The 17,705-nt window shown below is 48.4% G+C and overlaps 1 protein-coding gene across 1 annotated transcript; it reads left to right on the forward strand.

Moving 5' to 3' along the window:
- Nucleotides 1-683: 683 nt before the first annotated feature.
- On the forward strand, nucleotides 684-16,926 carry SFXN4 (sideroflexin 4). The gene is made up of 14 exons (XM_057736505.1): nucleotides 684-850; nucleotides 2,202-2,267; nucleotides 4,010-4,084; nucleotides 4,994-5,020; nucleotides 5,104-5,158; nucleotides 5,731-5,756; nucleotides 6,634-6,687; nucleotides 6,769-6,825; nucleotides 6,955-7,020; nucleotides 7,775-7,853; nucleotides 9,195-9,310; nucleotides 12,587-12,672; nucleotides 14,419-14,536; nucleotides 16,283-16,926. The coding sequence occupies exons 1-14, from the start codon at nucleotides 812-814 to the stop codon at nucleotides 16,358-16,360; spliced, it is 942 nt and encodes a 313-aa protein (XP_057592488.1). The 5' UTR covers nucleotides 684-811; the 3' UTR covers nucleotides 16,361-16,926.
- Nucleotides 16,927-17,705: the final 779 nt, after the last annotated feature.

Consider the following 17,705-nt stretch of genomic DNA (forward strand, 5'->3'; position numbering starts at 1 on the left):
GTGGAAGGCGGAAGAAAGGCACGTTTTTCTGTGCAAGTGGTCCCTTCCTGATCTGGTATCCAGAGGGAACTGGATTTCCCTAGAGCTGGGGGAAAACCCTTGGGCAGAGAGAGCGCGCGCTGCAAGCAGGGCTAGCTTCCTGGGCTGGAGGCAGGGCCCCACACTTAAGCTAGAAGGGCCCGGGGGGCTTGGATTAATGCTCTGATAACGACTTTTGAAAATTCCCAATTTTTTTTTAATAAGAGACGTCACATTTTCATTTTTCATCGAGACGCGCAAATTACGTAACGGGTTCTGACTCTCCCCGACCCCGTGTACGCTGAACTTCAGGTGCAGTCGAAGGGATTTTGGAGGGTGATATCCAAAAGCCTGTGCTCGGGGGTTAGATGCTGCAGGAGGGCAGGGTGAGGCTGTGGAGGGCGCCACGCGCCCCCTGATCGGGTCTTCGCTGTAGGTCCCGCGATCTGGGGGTTCCATAGGTGACTCCTCTAGGCCTGGAGGCGACCAGGCTACCCGAAAGGGCGGCGCAAGGCGGGGAGACCTTGACCTGTGGGAGTGGTGGGCTCACGGCAACAGCGGGCGCCCGGGGCCGCGGGGTTGACGCGTGGTGACGCCGAGCGGCGGGCGCGCGGGCCCCGGGAGCGGGGACAGGGCAGGCGCGCGCCCTGGGCGGGGCTCGCCGCTCGGCTCCTCCTCCGCGCCGGGCCCGGAGGCCGCGGCCTTTCCTGGCAGCTCGTCCGTCCCAGGACGAGGACCCAGTGGAGGAGGAAGCGCGGGGGGCCGGGCGGCTCCCGGCGGCGGCGCCGCCCGCATGGAGCCCAATGTGCGCTTCTGGATCGCCGAATGCCAAGTACGGCCCGGGCCCGCGCGGCTGGGGGCGGGGAGGGCGTGGGCCGCGCGGCGTGGAGTCGCCGCTGGCCTCGGTGACCTTGGGAAGGCCACGTGGTCGCAGCACCCGCCTTCCCATCTCAGACCCCGGCCCGGGACGAAGGGAAACCCAGGCTTGCCGGATGCCGACGGCCTTGGGGGTTCCCGTGCGCCGCCTCTGCCCCAGGCCTGGTTAGGGAGGGTCGCACAGTGTCACCCTGCAGATCGCACGAACTGAGGAGTCACTCCCTACCACTCAGGGGTCTGCTACCTAAGCTGCTGCTGAGCATCAGGTTGGAGAAGAACAGGCCCTCCCAGGAGACCCCAGCTTCCCCGCGTCTGTAGGCTCAGCCACCAAACTGTGAGACTTGGGGCTGCGGAAAGACGCGGCCGCCTAAGGGTACCCCGGGCCCCGCCTCCAGGCAGTGGCCGCGCGGCGCTGTCCAATAGAAATGGGAGGGGAGCCACGTAGGTAATTCCACATTTTCTAGGAGCCACATTAAAAAACTTGGCTTTTTAAATTTAAATTTTAATAATGTATTTCATTTAGCCCAATAGATACAAAATGTTAACATTTCAACACGCGATCGATATAAAAAGTTGTGAATGAGATATTTTACATTCTTTTCTGTAGAAAGTATTTGAAATCCCGTGTGTGTTTTTACACATACAGCACATCTCAGTTTGGCCTGGCCACATGTGGCTGATTGGACAGCACAGTTCTAGAGTGTTCTCTTTCAGCCTTTACCTAAAATAGAGCCTGACCTGGTTCTCTCAGGTGGGGACGTTGAGGAAGGACAGGGAACTCAAGTTGTTCTGGCAGAGCCAAGCCTCAAAGCCGGAACCACTGCAGAGTTCGGGGACTTTTGGGGAGCAAACCATGTCTGCTTTCTCCATGTGTGAACTGTGTTTATTGAGCCCTCACTGGGGTGGCAGTTCTTTATGACAGAAGTTAAGCCTTGTAACCACCCCGGGAGGGTGAAGAAACAGATTCTGAGACCTTTCTAGGTAGTGCTTCAAGGTCATATGTGGGGTGTGAACATAGGCCCATTTGACCCCAAAGTCTGGGCTAGAACCTCAACACCGCTTTGATACTGGAGTGGTTAAGACCACAGGCCATTGGGTCGTTTCCTGGTTGGGTTTCATTGAGTCCATTCATGAGCCCTTTGAAGCCTCAGTTTCCTCACCTTTAAGACGGGGGCGTTGTGAGGATTCCAGGAGATGCTGCAAGAAGAAGGCCCTATTAGGGTCTCAGAAATAATGTTGACGTTATTACCATGTATCTTTGTTTTTCTGCTGCTGTTAACCTCTCTGGTGCTCTTGCCCTTCTTAAGTCTTTTATTCAAAGATTTCTTCAGTGGACAGAATTATTGGATCCTACAAATTTGGTCGTTTCACTTGTAAGTATTTTCTTGTTTTCAGAGATAGTGAATTTCACACTTTATTCTGAAACGTGAAGACTGTCACAGTCCCTTTTGAAAGCAATTGAAATAACAGAATCCATATATATTATTGATGTTTTTATTCCTTGCAAATGAGCTTGTTGGATTGGAAGGGTGGTACGTAACAGCGGACATCTATTTAACAGGTAGTAACAAGCCTGGGCCAGGTGCTCGTGGTTTTCAAAGGGGATCAAAACAAACCTCCCTGGTAATGGAGGACAGACTGGCAAAGCTAGTCACAGACCTTGACCTAGGGCTCTAAGGGCAAGGTGTAGCAGAGAATTGGGGGAGGTTGTTTAGAGAAGGCAGGGAGGGAGGGAGGGCTAGGGAGGAAATGTTAGGAAGAACGGACTGTAAGCAAAGGGAGGGGGGGTGGACAGAGAGGGCAGGAGCCAGGTCACCCAGTTACTGGGTTTTTTTAAATTTTTTATTTCTTTTTGCTGCGCTTTGAGGCATGCGGGATCTTAGTTCCCTGACCAGGGATTAAACCCGTGTCCTCTGCAGTGGAAGCGCAGAGTCTTACCCTCTGGACCACCAGAGAAGTCCTCCTGGGGCTTTTAATTCAGGCGAACCAGGCAGTTCCTGAAGGTCCTTGTGTGTCGTTCAGACAAGAGGGGTTTGTACCTAGCCATGTGGCGCGTAACCAGAGGGGACCAGACGGTGAGTAGTTCAGGGGATGGATGGCTCAGCTGTCCGAGTGAAAGATGAGAGTTTGAACCAGGTGTGGCTGAGGGATGAAGAGGAGGAGAGACCCTGTCACCAGCAGGGTCAGCATCAGATCCACAGGGACGCGCCCATCCTTGTGCTCAGGTGTTCCATATAGTCTTGTCTGTAATAGAGAAAAACAAGGAACAAGTGGAATGCACATCGGTAGGGAAATAAATACAATGTAGTATATTCATGCGGTGGAATACTGATTAGCTGTTAAAAATAATGATCTGGTGATCAATCCGTGATATGAAGTGGAAACATACGATGTGTGATGTTAAATGGAAAAACATGGTATCCATGATGTTTTGTAAAGCAAGATGCATATAGGACAGCATTTATGCAAATTACAACATAAAAAACCAAAACTACATATTTGTTTATGGATACATGTCTTCATGCATGTACAGATATAAACAATGGATTGGAAGTTTATACCTTGAATTCATAATAGTGGTTACCTCTGATAGAATGGGGAGGAAATTGAGACTGGAAGTGATGGATCTTTTTGGGAAAAAAATAAATTAGAAGCAAATGTAACCAAATGTTCACAGTTGTAAATTCTGGGTGAGGGGATTATGCGTATGTAATCATTCTTTGTATTTTCTGTGTTAATATTTTTTTCTCAGATTAAGTAAAACACAAGAGAGAAGATAAAACTGAACTGATTAGATGTGGGTATGAGAGAGAAGGGACTTGCAGGTTTCTGACCTGTGTAGCCAGGAGGATGGTGACAGTTGGAGAGGAACCGGGGGGGGGGGGGGGTCGGTGCGCAGGTGGCAGCTCCAGTGGGGTAAGCTGCTGGTGCTGAGAAGCTAGGTGGTCTGAATCTGAATGATATACGGGACTATCTAATGGAAACTCAGGCGGTACAGAGCCTTGGCTCCACATTGAATTAAAATCAGGTGTGAGTGAGCATGTGCATCCTAAATCTGTGGGTAAATCTGAACAGTGTTGAAATCATTGCTTGATTTCCTTATATCTGATTATAGGAAAAAATAGAAGAATCAAGGCAGCTATTGTTAGCAAATGAGGATGCATCCAGAGGTGACTTGGAGGACAAAAGGGTATGTCTCTTGTTCCCAGGTGTGCCTGGCTCAAGGCTGGGTGTGGTTGTCTTCAGGTGATTCTGCTTGCATGGTCTGAAATTAGGTGGGATTTTGTCCCTGTAAACACTGGCCAGTTGGGTTAACTTTTTAAATGTAGGTAGGATTCCTTCTCTAAAACCAGATTAATGTTAGTTACTAGTGTTAGGAACTAGTATTGAGGAGAAAAAGCATAGGGTTCCTCCTGTGCAACAGATATTTGCAGTTGCATTATCTGTTGTGAGGATTCTCTGTAGCTGATTCCTGGAGCCCCATGGCAAATTCCAGAATTCAGGCAGGCCTCCGAAGTCAGAACCTACTTCCTATTAGACACCGTGTTCCGGAGCGGGCGGGGTTACCGTCCTGCCCAAAGACTCAAACCGAGTGTTTGTTATCCACCTTGCAGTGTACGGGACTTTCTGGAGCCCACAAACATCAGTCCCTCGAGGAAGCCTGCGGAAAGCTCACATATTTAATTTGGCTTTCCTAAGAACTTGAGACCTCTGAGCTCACAGCCTGGCACTGTTACAAGTGACTTGGCTAGTGGCGTGGTCTGCAGACAGCCCGCTCTGCTCTGAGCCAGGGGAGGCTGACTGCATTCAGGAACTCACCCGCGGGCAAGATACATGTTGGCCTCTCCTAGGTCAGAGACTTGGGGCTTTTTAACGTTTTGATCATTTTCATGTAGATCTTCTCTTTCCTTCTTGTTAGTACATTTGTTTGTTCACTTGTTTGGTTCATTTGATTCGTTCGGTCCATGTAGTAGAGAACAGTTTGCCCTCCACTCTCCGAAAGGTGGAGCAAAGGTGGCACCAGAAGTGAGAGTAGAGAAGAGATATTTTGGCTGCCAAGCCAGCTGTAAAAGCTACTGCTTGTTTTTTCGCTTTTTAGATACAAGAAGCTTGGAAGAGGAGCCTCGTAAGTTTCACCCCCGTCCTAATTTTTAGTCTAAAATTAAAAAACCAAACATCAGACTCAGCTTTGTGTTTACCCCTCTGAAGTCAACAGTGCATCCTGACAGTGGCAAGCTGATCCCTGGTCCTTTTCGACCTGCAGGTGAGTTGATTCTAATTTTCACAAGTGGTTTGTAACCTTTAGAAACCCTTGCCTCCCTTTAGTCAAGTGGTTGGTTGCCCTGGCAACCATCCCCCACCTTAGGTGCTTTCCCAGAGTTGCTGCGTTGACATTATCTCAGGTGTGATTGGAAGGGGCTTGTTATGAAGAATAAGAGCTGCTCTTTTCACCTTTATCACCCTTCTCACTTAGGAAATTTCAAGGGTTTGGGGATTTGCGTGCCAGGAACAGGGATGAAGAGCAAATATACATGTCTTATTGTAAGTCACAGTGTCACAGACATATTGAATTCATGCGGAAGGGTGAACAAGGACTTGAAACAAGTGACCACTTAGCTGCAGTGAAAGAGAGCCTGGTCGGTCTTCCTCTGCTGTGCTGATTTACAGTTTTGCCAGATGCACATAGTTTTTCCTTTTATTAGGAAAAAAGAAAAAAAAAAGAACGCATAAAACATATCCTTTGATGTCCATGCCTTCAGTCGGGCTGAGAAGGTTTTTGGGTGGGCGGTTTTCCCCTCTGTCTGCTGTCGCTGACCCTCTTCTCTTTTTCGCCAGCCTTCCTGCCTTTCACGGCGCCCTTGGTGAGTAAGCCGCTGCTCTCCGCTGTGCAGCCGGGGGTTTAGGAAGGTGTCCGCTCATCTGCTGAGCTCAGCGGCTGCCGTCCCTCAGCTCTGGACCCCTGTCCTGTGTCTGCCTGATACATGGTTAGGACTCCCCACCCCACCCCAACTCATCCCCCGGGTACCAGGGCCTCTTGAGGGTCCACAGAATCACAAGGTAATCCTTTCTTTGAATACCTACCACGTGCAAAGCACTATGGAGGAGACGGATGAGTTAAGACACAAGCCCATGTCACTGGCTGTCCCCTTCTCTCCGCAAGCCCTCCCCATCATGCAGACCCTCCCCCAGGACCCGGAATTGCCCCCAGTGAGGCCGTCCACCTTGGCTCTCATGAAGTGCTCTCAGCAAGTGACAGCATCCCTCCACCCCTGCAAGTGTTGCCTCTCAGCTGCCCTGCTCGATTGCGTGTCTGGAGACGGGGACCACTGTGAGGCGCCCGGGTGCCCATCCAACACCGCCTGTCCACTGCCCACTAGGCCCTGGTATCCGCACCTTCCTCTCCTCGCCCCACTCTTGGGGGCTCAGTTCTGCATCTCCCTGGGGAATTGCTTTGCTCCACAAGCCCTCCTTCCCTCCAGATACTCAAAATTCCACTTTTTTTTTTAATTTTTTAAAATTGAAGTATAGTTGATTTACAATGTTTCATGGTTACAGCAAAGTGATTCAGGTTTATATATATATATTTTTTCAGATTCTTTTCCATTATAGGTTATTACAGGATATTGAATCTAGGTCCCTGTGCTACTGTTGAGTCTAGCTCCATGTGCTACTAGTCCCTGTCCTTGTTGTTATCTGTTTTATATATAGTAGTCTGTATCTGCTTTATTTTCTTTACAGGTATTTCTGTCAATGCTGCCAGTAAAAAGTCTAAAGTCCATGATTTTACCTCAGGTAGACATTCTTTGTATTTCATAATTGTTGAATTTTGTCATGCTTGAAACCAAAATAAGACCAGCCTCTGTCTTCCTGCAGGCTTCCTTCTACACCTACAGTACAGTCTTCAGCATCGTTAATGGAAATGCAAGTTACGTGAGTAGTATGCAGCCGAGAGGGTGTGCAATTTCATATTATTTCTTTTGGGGATTTTGTGTGTTCGTTTTAATGATCTTTCCTGGGTAAAACTATGGTATTTGTTAAATATGAACTGTTTTTTCCTAGGATTGTCGCCCCCATGAGAGTATGTTACTAGGGGCAGGAGTGATCACTTCTTCCACCTTTTTTGGAGTATGTATTTTAAAAATCTGTTGAATCTTTTTTATTCCTCAGAATCAAAATTTTATGTTCTAACTTAATTTAGAAAGTATGATTAAGACAGAAAGAAAAGTACAAGTCCGAAGTCCTGGCCCAGCTTTGGAGCTCCCTGGGGCACCAGTCTTCTTTGTGCAGTTCAACTTTCCAATTTAAAAAAAAGAAGAAAATTAAAGTCACCTGTAATCATATCACCCCAAAATTATGTGATTTTTTTCCCCGTTTCTAGGCATGGACTCAGTACTGTTATCTTTAAAAAAAAAATTAATCAGGGGACTTCCCTGGTGGTCCAGTGGTTAAGACTCCATGCTTCTACTGCAGGGGGTGTGGGTTCAGTCCCTGGTCAGGGAACTAAGATCCCACATGCCCTGTGGCACAGCCAAAAAAAAAAAAAATTTAGTTCATGTTTATAAACATGTTACACAAATTGTGTATTGCTTTAGATGTCAGGTCACTGTAATGGGTGAAAATGTAGACTTCAGTGTCCGGTAAGCCTGGGTTTACATCTTGGCTCAAATCCTTAACAGCTTAGTGACTCTGGACAAATTCTGTAGCCTCTCTGTCTCCGAGTGCTTCTCTGATGATCAGGGAGAACACTTCAGTGCTGTAGGAATTAAAACAAGAAATACATGGAGAGCACTTGCAGGGGTCTGACCTGTAATAGGAACTAAGTCGACACTAGCTCTCTGCTGGTCCCGTGCATTAATGATTTTTCTCTCTTATTTTGTAGTTATTCCCTCGTTTGCTCCAAGTAAAGTTTTCACTGAATAGTGTTTTGAGCAGAAACGTCATTCCTGTCGTCATTCTTGGTAAGCAGGGAGCCTTCCTCCATCTTCAGGGACACCCAGGTCCCTGGGCCACACTGTGGCTGATGAGAGCCGCCCTTTGCATCTTGCCGGTGCCTCCAGGCCCCAAATTAGGGCTTTGGTTTGAGAGGCGACACTTTCTCTGTAGATACCTCTTTAGTTGCCAAAGGATGAACACAGACCTGGAAACACAAATTACATTTGAAAGACTCTGTACAAGCCCTGTCCATGTATTATTTCATTTAATTTTTAAAAATCAAGTAATTAATTTATTGGCTACATTGGGTCTTTGTTGCTGTGTATGGGCTTTTTCTAGTTGCGGAGAGCTGGGGCTACTCTTTGTTGCAGTGTGCAGGCTTCTCATTGCGGTGACTTTTCTTATTGCAGAGCATGGGCTCCAGGTGCGTGGACTTCTGTAGTTGTGGCATGTGGCTCAGTAGTTGTGGCTCTCGGGCTCTAGAGCACAGTCTCAGTAGTTGCGGTGCAAGGGCTTAGTTGCTTCTCTGCATGTGGGATCTTTCCAGACCAGGGATCAAACCTGTGTCCCCTTCATTGGCAGGCAGATTCTTTACCACTGTGGCACCAGGGAAGCCCTATTTCTTTTAATTTTGACAACAACTTAGGGGTAGGTAATGAGGAGACTGAGATGAGAAGAATGAGGCAAGGGGAGGTTAGGGAACTTTTCTAGGGTTACACTGGGAGGAAGTGGTGGTCTAGGGGATTCTAACCCAGTGGTCTGACTCCAAGGGAGTGACAAAGATATTAACCAACTGCTTTTAAGTTTGCCTGCCTGCAAGTTCACTAGTTCACGCTCCACATTTGGGTTTGGGAATCATAGCAGCTTAAGAATTGGCAGAATTATGTCAGTGGTAAAATTTGGGAAATTATGTTACAGAAACTTGGTCAAACCAGCTTCAGCAGGGACTTCCCTGGAGGTCCAGCAGTTAAGATTCTGTGCTCCCAGTGCAAGGGGCACGGGTTTTATCCCCGGTCAGGGAACTAAAATCCCACATGCTGCAGGGCTGGCCAAAAAAACATTAAAACAAAACAAAACCAGCTTCAGCAAAGCAGGCAGGCATATTTCAAGGACCCTGGGGTTTCTCTGGGAATCCTGTCCGGGGTGTCGGAACCTGGTACTGGGTTTATTCAGGCTCCAAGACTAAGAGGCCAGCAGTTCCAACCCTATGCCAAAGCCCAGATGAGAGCTTGGTTGGGCCAGTACATGTCATGTGACCACCCAGGAAGTGCCGCCATCAAAGAAAGAGGCTTGAGGCTCAAAAAGATATTGCTTCATTGGACCAACACTCATCCTTCTGTTGTGTGTTTTTTTCTTTATATCCACAGCCCAACTCAGTGGAATGAATGTGATTGCATCCCGAAGTTTGGAGCCCATGAGAGGCATTGAGGTCATGGACAAGGAAGGCAATGTCATAGGCTATTCCAGAAAAGCTGGGACAAAGGTAGGGGGATGCACGTGATGGAGCTGTAAGCTGCTTGCCTTTTGGACAAAGAATTGAATTGTCTGTTTGAGAGCTGGTAACAAATTTACGTCTCCCTTCAACCTTTTTTTTTTTTTTTAATTAATTAATTATTTTTGGCTGTGTTGGGTCTTTGTTGCTGTGCGTGGGCTGTCTCTAGTTGTGGCGCTCAGGGGCTACTCTTTGTTGTGATGCGTGGGCTTCTCATTGCCATGGCTTCTCTTGTTGCAGAGCACAGGCTCTAGCCCCATGGGCCTCAGTAGCTGTGGCTCACGGGCTGTAGAAAGCAGGATCAGTAGTTGTGGTGCACAGGCTTAGTTGCTCCACAGCATGTGGAGTCTTCCTGGACCAAGGATTGAACTCATGTCCCCTGCATTGGCAGGCGGATTCTTAACCACTGCACCACCAGGGAAGTCCCTCCCTTCAGCCTTTTCTTATTTGTCTTTTCTCATGATGCTGAGAGAGACAGTTTACATGTTACACCCTGATGTTTAAAAGGTGGTGCATTAGTCTGGGTTCTCCAGAGAAACAGAACCAATAGTATATCTGCCTATCTATCATCTACATATATATATTAAGAGATTTGTTTTAAATAACTGGCTCACATAATTGTCACACCAGGAATGTGTAGGGCAGGCCTGCAGGCTGCCTGGAAACTGTCACACCAGGAAACTCAGGAGCTGATGCGGAGGTCTTGAGGCAGAATTTCTTCTTTGTGAAACCTCAGATTTTGCTCTGAAAGCTTTCCAACTGACTGGATGAGGTCCATCCACCCTATGGAGGGTAGTCAGTCTCCTTTGCTTAAAGTCAAGTCATTGAAGATGTTAACCACATCTACAAAACACCCCCAGAGCAACACCTCAGTTGTGTTTGATTAAATAACTGGGAACTACAGCCCAGCCAAGTTGACCCCTAAGATGGGTCACAGGTGGGGCCAGAAATAAAATACCTTGTTTTTGAAATGCAGGTTCTATGCTTGAGAATCCACCCTAAAGAGACATTTGTTAACAACTTTATTGAGGAGACATTTACATACTATAAAATTTCCTGTAAGAGCGTCGTTTGATGAATTTTAGTGAGTTCAAGCAGTTGTGCAGCCATCCCCACAGTCCAATTTTAGAGCGTTTCCATCACCCTAAAACTTTCTCGTGTGGCCGTGTACAGTCGCTCCCCCTCCCACCCCCAGCCCCGAGGAAGCACTGATGTGCTTTATATCTTCGTAGTTTTATCTTTTCTAGAAGTCTCATCCAAGTACGTCGCTCAATATTTTTGTGCCTGGCCTCTGAATTTTGAGGTCCATCCATCTTTGAACGCATCGGTAGCGTGTGGCTTTGTATTGCTGAGCAGTGCTCCGCTGTGTGGCTGTACCACGTTTTGCTTGTCTGCTCTGCAGCGATGGACATTTGCATGATGTCCAGTTTCTGGCTGTTACACATGATTCCGCTCTGACCGTTTATGTACGACTCTTCGTGTGGATGTATGTTTGCATTTCTCTTCAACTCAGATTTAAGTGCAGGGTGTGGGTATTGTTGTGAACTGTTCACACAGCTGGAGAGAAGAGTGAGAGCAAATGTTTAATCCACAAGTTGTTCCTCAGCACCTCCTGCCCGCTAGGTGCTGTGCTGGGCTCTAGAGACCCACCCCCTCACCCGTCAGCATCCCTTCTCTCCAGCGGCTGGGGGCGGGGAGGCAGCCTCAGGCCCTGCTAACCACCCACTTATCTAGCCCATCTCATTGAGAGAAACTTCCTTTTTTGCATGAAGGCCGATTTAGGGTAAAAGAAGGGTTTGATGGTCTGCTTTTTAAAAATGTTTATCTTTCTCTTAAGAATAAACTGTCTGCCACCGTGCGTAATCATAAGCATTCTTTTATCGCTTCCCTGTCACCGGAAGGTTTATTTTCTTTGGCTAAAATTTCAGAAACTGCGTAACCAGCAATATCTGATTGTAATAGGGCACCTTTGATCAGGTTTCAGGAGCCTAGTCCATGGTGTTTTCCTTTGCCGGCCTTGTCTGCTACTCAGTTGCAAGCTGTCACACGTCTCACAGTGTCTCCTCATGACCGGTGTCTCGTTTGGAATGTCTTCTCTCCCACGTGAGACAAACGGAGAGAGGCTGGCCTCGCCCCACTGACGCCAAAACACCGTGCTCAGCAGCCACTTTTCTCTTCCTGGAGTCAAGCGACTTGATCTTGTATTCCTGAAAGTTTATTTTCAAAGCCACCCTCCCTGGCGCCCTCTGTTCTCATGGGGGAAGGACACGCCCACAGAGGATCAGATGAGCTGAGCATTCGTGTCCTAAGCAGAGAACAGGCGTGCCGGGCACAGTAGCGGAGCCCGGGCAGCAGGCTGTAGCCCCAGAGTCACGGGGCCATGGGGTCATGGGAGGCCGGATGTGCACGTAACAGAGTTGAGGGGAGGGAATGGCGGGGAGAGTGCCTGTCCATCTTGCGCTGAGCAGTGCTGCGTGTGGAGTTGTATCTTATCCAGGGCTTGGGTTCTGAAGTTCGCACGCAAGTGTCATCTATAGTCAAAACTTCCCATGGAAGTCTCTGACGTTGCCCTTGAGTACACATGATTCTGTGCATATAACCCATAACAGTCAATTATATGTTTAAAGGTTCAATATAGGGAGTAACATATTATAGAAAAGATGACAGTATGGTAGAAGATATACATACATGTTTATGCGAAATAAAATTTTATAGCACACTGTTAATTACACAAGCACAAGATGGGTGCATACAGGTAGACTCATGCATGTTACACGTGGGTGTGATGCCACACCAGTGCACTTGGAGCTGGGCTTCCTCCGTTGGAAGGGGTGGGAATAACTGGGGGGCCTGTTCAGGAGAGGAAGGCCAGTGGCAGAGTCCTGGACTGAAAGAAACACATGGAATGGTCCTCAGTGGCAAATTCAGCATTTCCACCAAAGGGACTGCCATTTGGTTCTAAGTAAGGATTTGTCTCTAAGCTGCCTTTGCTTGTACTTAGTACTTTATTTGGGGTGGTTGGTGGGAGTGATGGAGACCGTTGTGGAGTCAGGGGAGGTAAATCCTGTCTCCGGTTACTCCTGGCACCAACCCCAAGCATCTTCTGTACATGTGCACCTCAGGCACTGCCTCCACCTCTTTGCACGCACATTATTTTTCTAAGAGAGAAGGGAGAGTTGCTATTTGCCGGCCTCTGTCATGAGTTGAAAGATCCCTGGAAAACATCTCACTCCACGTGCTAAGCTGCTTTCTTTTCATTTCCACTAGGCTGTTAAAGATACAGCGACATCCAGAATTGTGCTGTTTGGGACCTCAGCTTTTATCCCTGAAGTCTTCTCATACTTTTTTAAAAGGTAGGAGGTACGCTCATCTCCCTGGGTAGGAATAAACATTTTGACAATCAAAATCATATAAAACTTGTCAAATACTGAACCTGGTGGGAGGGGTGGAAAGAAGTTGTTTTAGGAATCTTCCTTCTAAACACTCCTCATCACAGTTAAGACAGTAGGGTTGATTTAGAGCAGGTGTGGAAATCCTGATGTGCACATTCCAACAAACCCGGAACCTCACCCAAGCCCTGTCCTCACTTACATCTGCTCCTTGGGCGTGTCCCGACACCTGCTGAGGCTCGATTCTTCGCTTCTAGAATGATGAGTTTGGATGATTTGCGGGTTCTCCCAACTCGGATATGCTATGAGTATTACTCAAGCCTCTCTTCCCCCTTCATTCCAAGCATGGGTTAAATTAGCTTAAGCGGCCCAGAATCAGTTGACTAGCATCCCTTTTGAGAAGCGGGACGTGGCCTGTTAGGAGGGGAGCCTGGGGTCAGCCAGTATGAGAGGCCCCACTTGCAGTGAGTAGTTTAGGGCAGAAGGGAGATGCGTTGATATAGATACGGGGTACGGGCAGGGTGCATAGCCTGCAGCATCTGATCAGGAGCTCTCATGCAGGACGGTCCTCTCTTCTTCGTGGGTGTCGTCTTCCTTCTCTGCCGCCACACGCTGGCTTCTTTGTGTTGGGGGACGTGACTGCAGCCACCTCCCAGCTCATAGCCTCGCAGTGTCCTGATGAGGGAGAAAACCACAACAAACCCTGGGGGATGGGGGGACAGGGAATGTCTTCCACTCAGTTCACAAACTCCCAGGGAAGGATTCTATTGGCCCGTGTGGGGTACAGAACCAGTCTTCTCTGTCTGGGTGGTGAGCTAGGAAGCCCCTGCTAGGACCGCACAAGGAGCGCATTTCAGGAAGTAGCAGTGTCCTGGGCCGAACCAATTATTACTTTCTGTGGTTGATCCAGCTGGGTGGGTGTGGGGACTTTTGCTGGGTCCAGTCTCCCTGAACCTCTCTGGCTGGCCTCAGAGTGGGGGCTTCTGGAAAACTGTGGGGCCCTGTGGTTCGTCCCCAGAGGCCTGCACAGTGGCACCAGCTGCCTGGTGGGAGAGATGGCCCTGGTTTCCCAGTGGGCCTTGGGTACCTGGAAGGACCTCGTGTCATCCACAGCCGTGATGGTGTCCAAGCTGGAGTGACCGAGGTGGCTTTTCTGACTCAACCCTTTCATTTTGCATCTGAAAAAGCTCAAGGCTCAGAAAGGGAACTCAACTTGCCCAAGAGCCACACGGTCTGTCAGTAGCCGAGCCCCAGTTGGATCCCAGGACCCCAGGTCTCTGACTCCCAGGCTGGGCTTCTTGCATCTTCTTCCCACACTCTCAAAGGTCACGGTCAGAATGTCACATCCGAGGCAGTGTAGCCTAGGGAGAGCACAGGCTCTTGAATCTGACCTCTCACTTTGAAGATTTTGGTGATTTTTAACAAGGGACTGATCAAGTCCGTGGCTGCATCCTCTTGTTCGTGTGAAGGGAGTGATGATAACACAAACCTCATAGGGTCACAGGGGGACCACATGAGCAAATGCGTGTGAAGTGCTTGACCCGGGCCAGACCCACAGTGAGCGCTCTGTGGGTGCCCCTGCTAGTATCACCTGTTTGTGGGGTGAGTGGGAACTGAGGCTGGGTCTGCGGCTGTTGGCGAGACAGTTGGATGCCATCCGAGCAGAGGGCCGGCCTCTAAAAAAAAGCCCTGGTATCTTGTCTCTTACAGGACCCAGTTTTTCCTGCAGTGTCCATCGTCACTGTGGACCCTAAAGCTTTCTTGTACTGTCCTTGTCATGGGACTCATGGTGCCAGTTTCTTTTAGTGTATTCCCACCGATTGGACGGGTAAGTGTTCCCCTTCAACTTCCAAAAAAAAAAAAAAAAGGAACTCTTTCTTCCTCTCATTATCAGAGTGAAATAAATTATTCTCTGAAAAAACCTTCAAAGTTTACAAAAGTATAAAATAAAATAACATCATTTGTACATAATCCCATCTCCCAGGTCACGTGTATAGTTTTGGATTCTATTTTTCTTGACTGTATCCGAAGCATTTTTCTGGGACATTAAAAAAAAACCTTTGAGATATTGTAAATCATACATAATATACTATAGCAGTGCCTCCATCCAGTGGAACTTTCTGCAGTGATAGAAATGTTTTATATCTGTGCTGTCCAATGTGTGTAGCTGCTCATCATATGTAGATCTTAAGCACTTGAAACCTGGCTAGTGTGACTGAGGAGCTTAATTTTTTTTTTTTAATGTTTGGCTGCAGTGGGTCTGCGTTGCTGTGTGCGGGCTTTCTCTAGCTGCGGCAAGCGGGCTTGGGGGCTACTCTTCATTGTGGTGCATGGGCTTCTCCTTGTTGTGGATTCTCTTGTTGCAGAGCATGGGCTCTAGGCACGGAAGCTTCAGTAGTTGTAGCACAAGGCTCAGCAGTTGTGGTGCTAGGGCTTAGTTGCTCCATGGCATGTGGGATCTTCCTGGACCAGGGATTGAACCCTTGTCCCCTGCATTGGTAGGCTAATTCTTTATTTATTTATTTTTAATTGGCTGTGTTGGGTCTTTTTTGCTGTGTGTGGGCTTTCTTTTAGTTGCAGTGAGTAGGGGCTACTCTTCGTTGCGGTGCGCGGGCTCCTCGTTGCTGTGGCTTCTCTTGTTGCGGAGCATGGGCTCTAGGCGCGTGGGCTTCAGTAGCTGCAGCACATGGGCTCAATAGTTGTGGCTCACAGGCTCTAAAGCACAGGTTCAATAGTTGTGGTACACGGGCTTAGTTGCTCCGTGGCATGTGGGATCTTCCTGGCGCAGGGATCAAACCCATGTCCCCTGCATTGGCAGGCGGATTCTTAACCACTGCACCACCTAGGAAGCCCTGGTAGGTGGATTCTTAACCACTGTGCCACTAGGGAAGTCCCAGGAACTGAATTTTTAATCTAGTTTAATTTAATTTCAAGTGCTCACGTGCAGCTAGTGGCTGCTGTTCTATAGGCCAGGATATATTATGATCTTGACGAGTCAGACTGCCTGGACTCAGATTCCCAGCTCCTCCATGGCCCTGGTCAATCTGCTTAAAGTCTCTGAGCTTAGACAGATGACAATCACAGGCTTGTTGCTGGTATCAAGGACATTATTGATGTAGTGAATACAGATTTCTAGCATTTCTTGGCTGAAATTTCACATGCTTATTGCTGTCACCACTGCCCCCCAATTCCCACCAAGCAAGTCTTGGCATTTGCTGGACTTTCAGAATACCTGGTTGGTGAAAGGTAGGCATGAGGTAGCTCAGTGGTGGTCCTGTTCTGCCTGGGGTGGTTTGCAGAAAAAAGCCCAAGGCTAAAAGGGATTCTGCCAGGCCCCTGCCCAGGGCACCTCCTCAGACATTATATGGGCTGCAACATTTGTTTATATTTGAAATTTTCCATAAGAAAGTTTTTAAGAAGTTAGGTTAATGTTTTTTTGCTGTAGATTAGGCATCACTGAAAAGGTTAGACTGTGAAATAAATGCTTTCTGAAACTGTTTTTTTCTTTTCTTTTTTTAACTTGGTTTCTAAGGCAAGAAAACAATATAAGTATTAATTTAACTTTGTTTTTTAGATACAGTACAGTGAACTTGAAAAGGAAATTCAGTCTGCAACAGAAGAAACAGAACTCTTCTATAACAGAGGGGTATAGGGGTGAGTTTTAGATGAATTTGTTTGGTACCTGCCTGAAAACCTTCCTTCAAGGTTTCAGTTTGGGCAACCCTGCCAGAAGTGTCCTGGAAACCTCAGAGGTGTCTGCGCCAACATGATGGCTTCCAGTTACACATGCCAAGAGGCTGGTCATGCCTAGGATTAACCACCTTGGATGGAAGAAGAGAAATGGGGGCTGTCCTGTCTGACACGGGGTTGCTGAAGGGATGCGCGATATAAGATTCAGTTTCCTATTTGTTTGTCAGCCTATAAAAGGATACTGTGAAATTACCAATAAACTTGTCTAAAGTTGAGTATTTGAAAACTAAGGAGAAAGGCCCACCATGTCCACGGTACAGGCATTAAACTGATGGCCCACCTCAAGGTACACGTGTGGGGAGCCAGTGAAGGCCTCCAACCCCCAAAGCAATTGTGTTTCCCTTCTAAGTTTATACTATTTGGACAGCTACTTAAAATCTTTGCCAGCTGTTACCCAGCTCCTTCTTTCTCACTGGCAAGTGACCCTGTCTCTTCCTCCGCAGTGAAAGCCAAGGCTATTGGCCTCCTGGCACCAAACCTGCCGACCTCCCTCCACCCACGCCCAGCCTCCCCTCCTCCATGCAAGGTCGGCTGTGCCCTGGGCTTGAGCCCGACCCTTCCTATTTCCTCAGGGCCTTGCTCTGCAGCCTCCACTGCCCCTCTGGCTCCAGCCTCCCTTCTCTGCTCCTTCCCAGTAGCATTTCAACTGCTTGAGTCACCTGCCTCATGAAGAAACAAAAACCGCTTTGTAGCCAAAGTTTTCCACCCCACCTTCCACTGCCAAGACTGCTGTCATCCTTGCCCTCCCCCCCCACCCCCGCCAATGCTGGTCATGCTGCCACTGCCCTCTGTGCAGGTCTGTTGTGGCGCTTGCTCTCCCCTGAGTGACAGGCCCACCTCCAGGTGCTCCGTGCACTTTGCCATCTGGATGTCCACTTGGGGCTGTCTTTCCCTCCCAATCTTAGGAAACTGCTTACCAGCTTCATCAGACAGGATCACTGGCATCACCCTTACTCCCCCTCCTCCCACCCATTCAACAGACTCAGCCCAACAGTGTTGAGTCTCTAGAGCTCACCCCTCCACATCCACTGCCACCACCACAGCTCAGTCCAACAGCATCCCCTGCTGGTACCACTCATCAATCCATCTCCAGTCTGCTTTTCTAAACCACACCTGTTAAAAGCCTTAAATGGCTTCTCAGCACATCAGGATCAAGTCCAAGTTCCTTGCCATGGCAGGCAGGAGCCTTTATCTCATGAGGGCATCCAGTTCCTCGGATGTGCTGTGCTTTCTCTTCTCTAGGCCTT

This window comes from Hippopotamus amphibius, chromosome 5 (assembly GCF_030028045.1).
Source record: "Hippopotamus amphibius kiboko isolate mHipAmp2 chromosome 5, mHipAmp2.hap2, whole genome shotgun sequence".
In the NCBI taxonomy this organism is placed as follows: Eukaryota; Metazoa; Chordata; class Mammalia; order Artiodactyla; family Hippopotamidae; genus Hippopotamus; species Hippopotamus amphibius.

Excerpts from the sequence above, each read along its gene's own strand:
- SFXN4 (XM_057736505.1), top strand. The coding sequence starts at position 812 with ATGGAGCCCAATGTGCGCTTCTGGATCGCCGAATGCCAA. Across the intron at positions 5,021-5,103 it reads AAGCTTGGAAGAGGAGCCTC|TCAACAGTGCATCCTGACAG; the intron begins GTAAGTTTCACC and ends ACCCCTCTGAAG. Across the intron at positions 12,673-14,418 it reads TTCTCATACTTTTTTAAAAG|GACCCAGTTTTTCCTGCAGT; the intron begins GTAGGAGGTACG and ends TGTCTCTTACAG.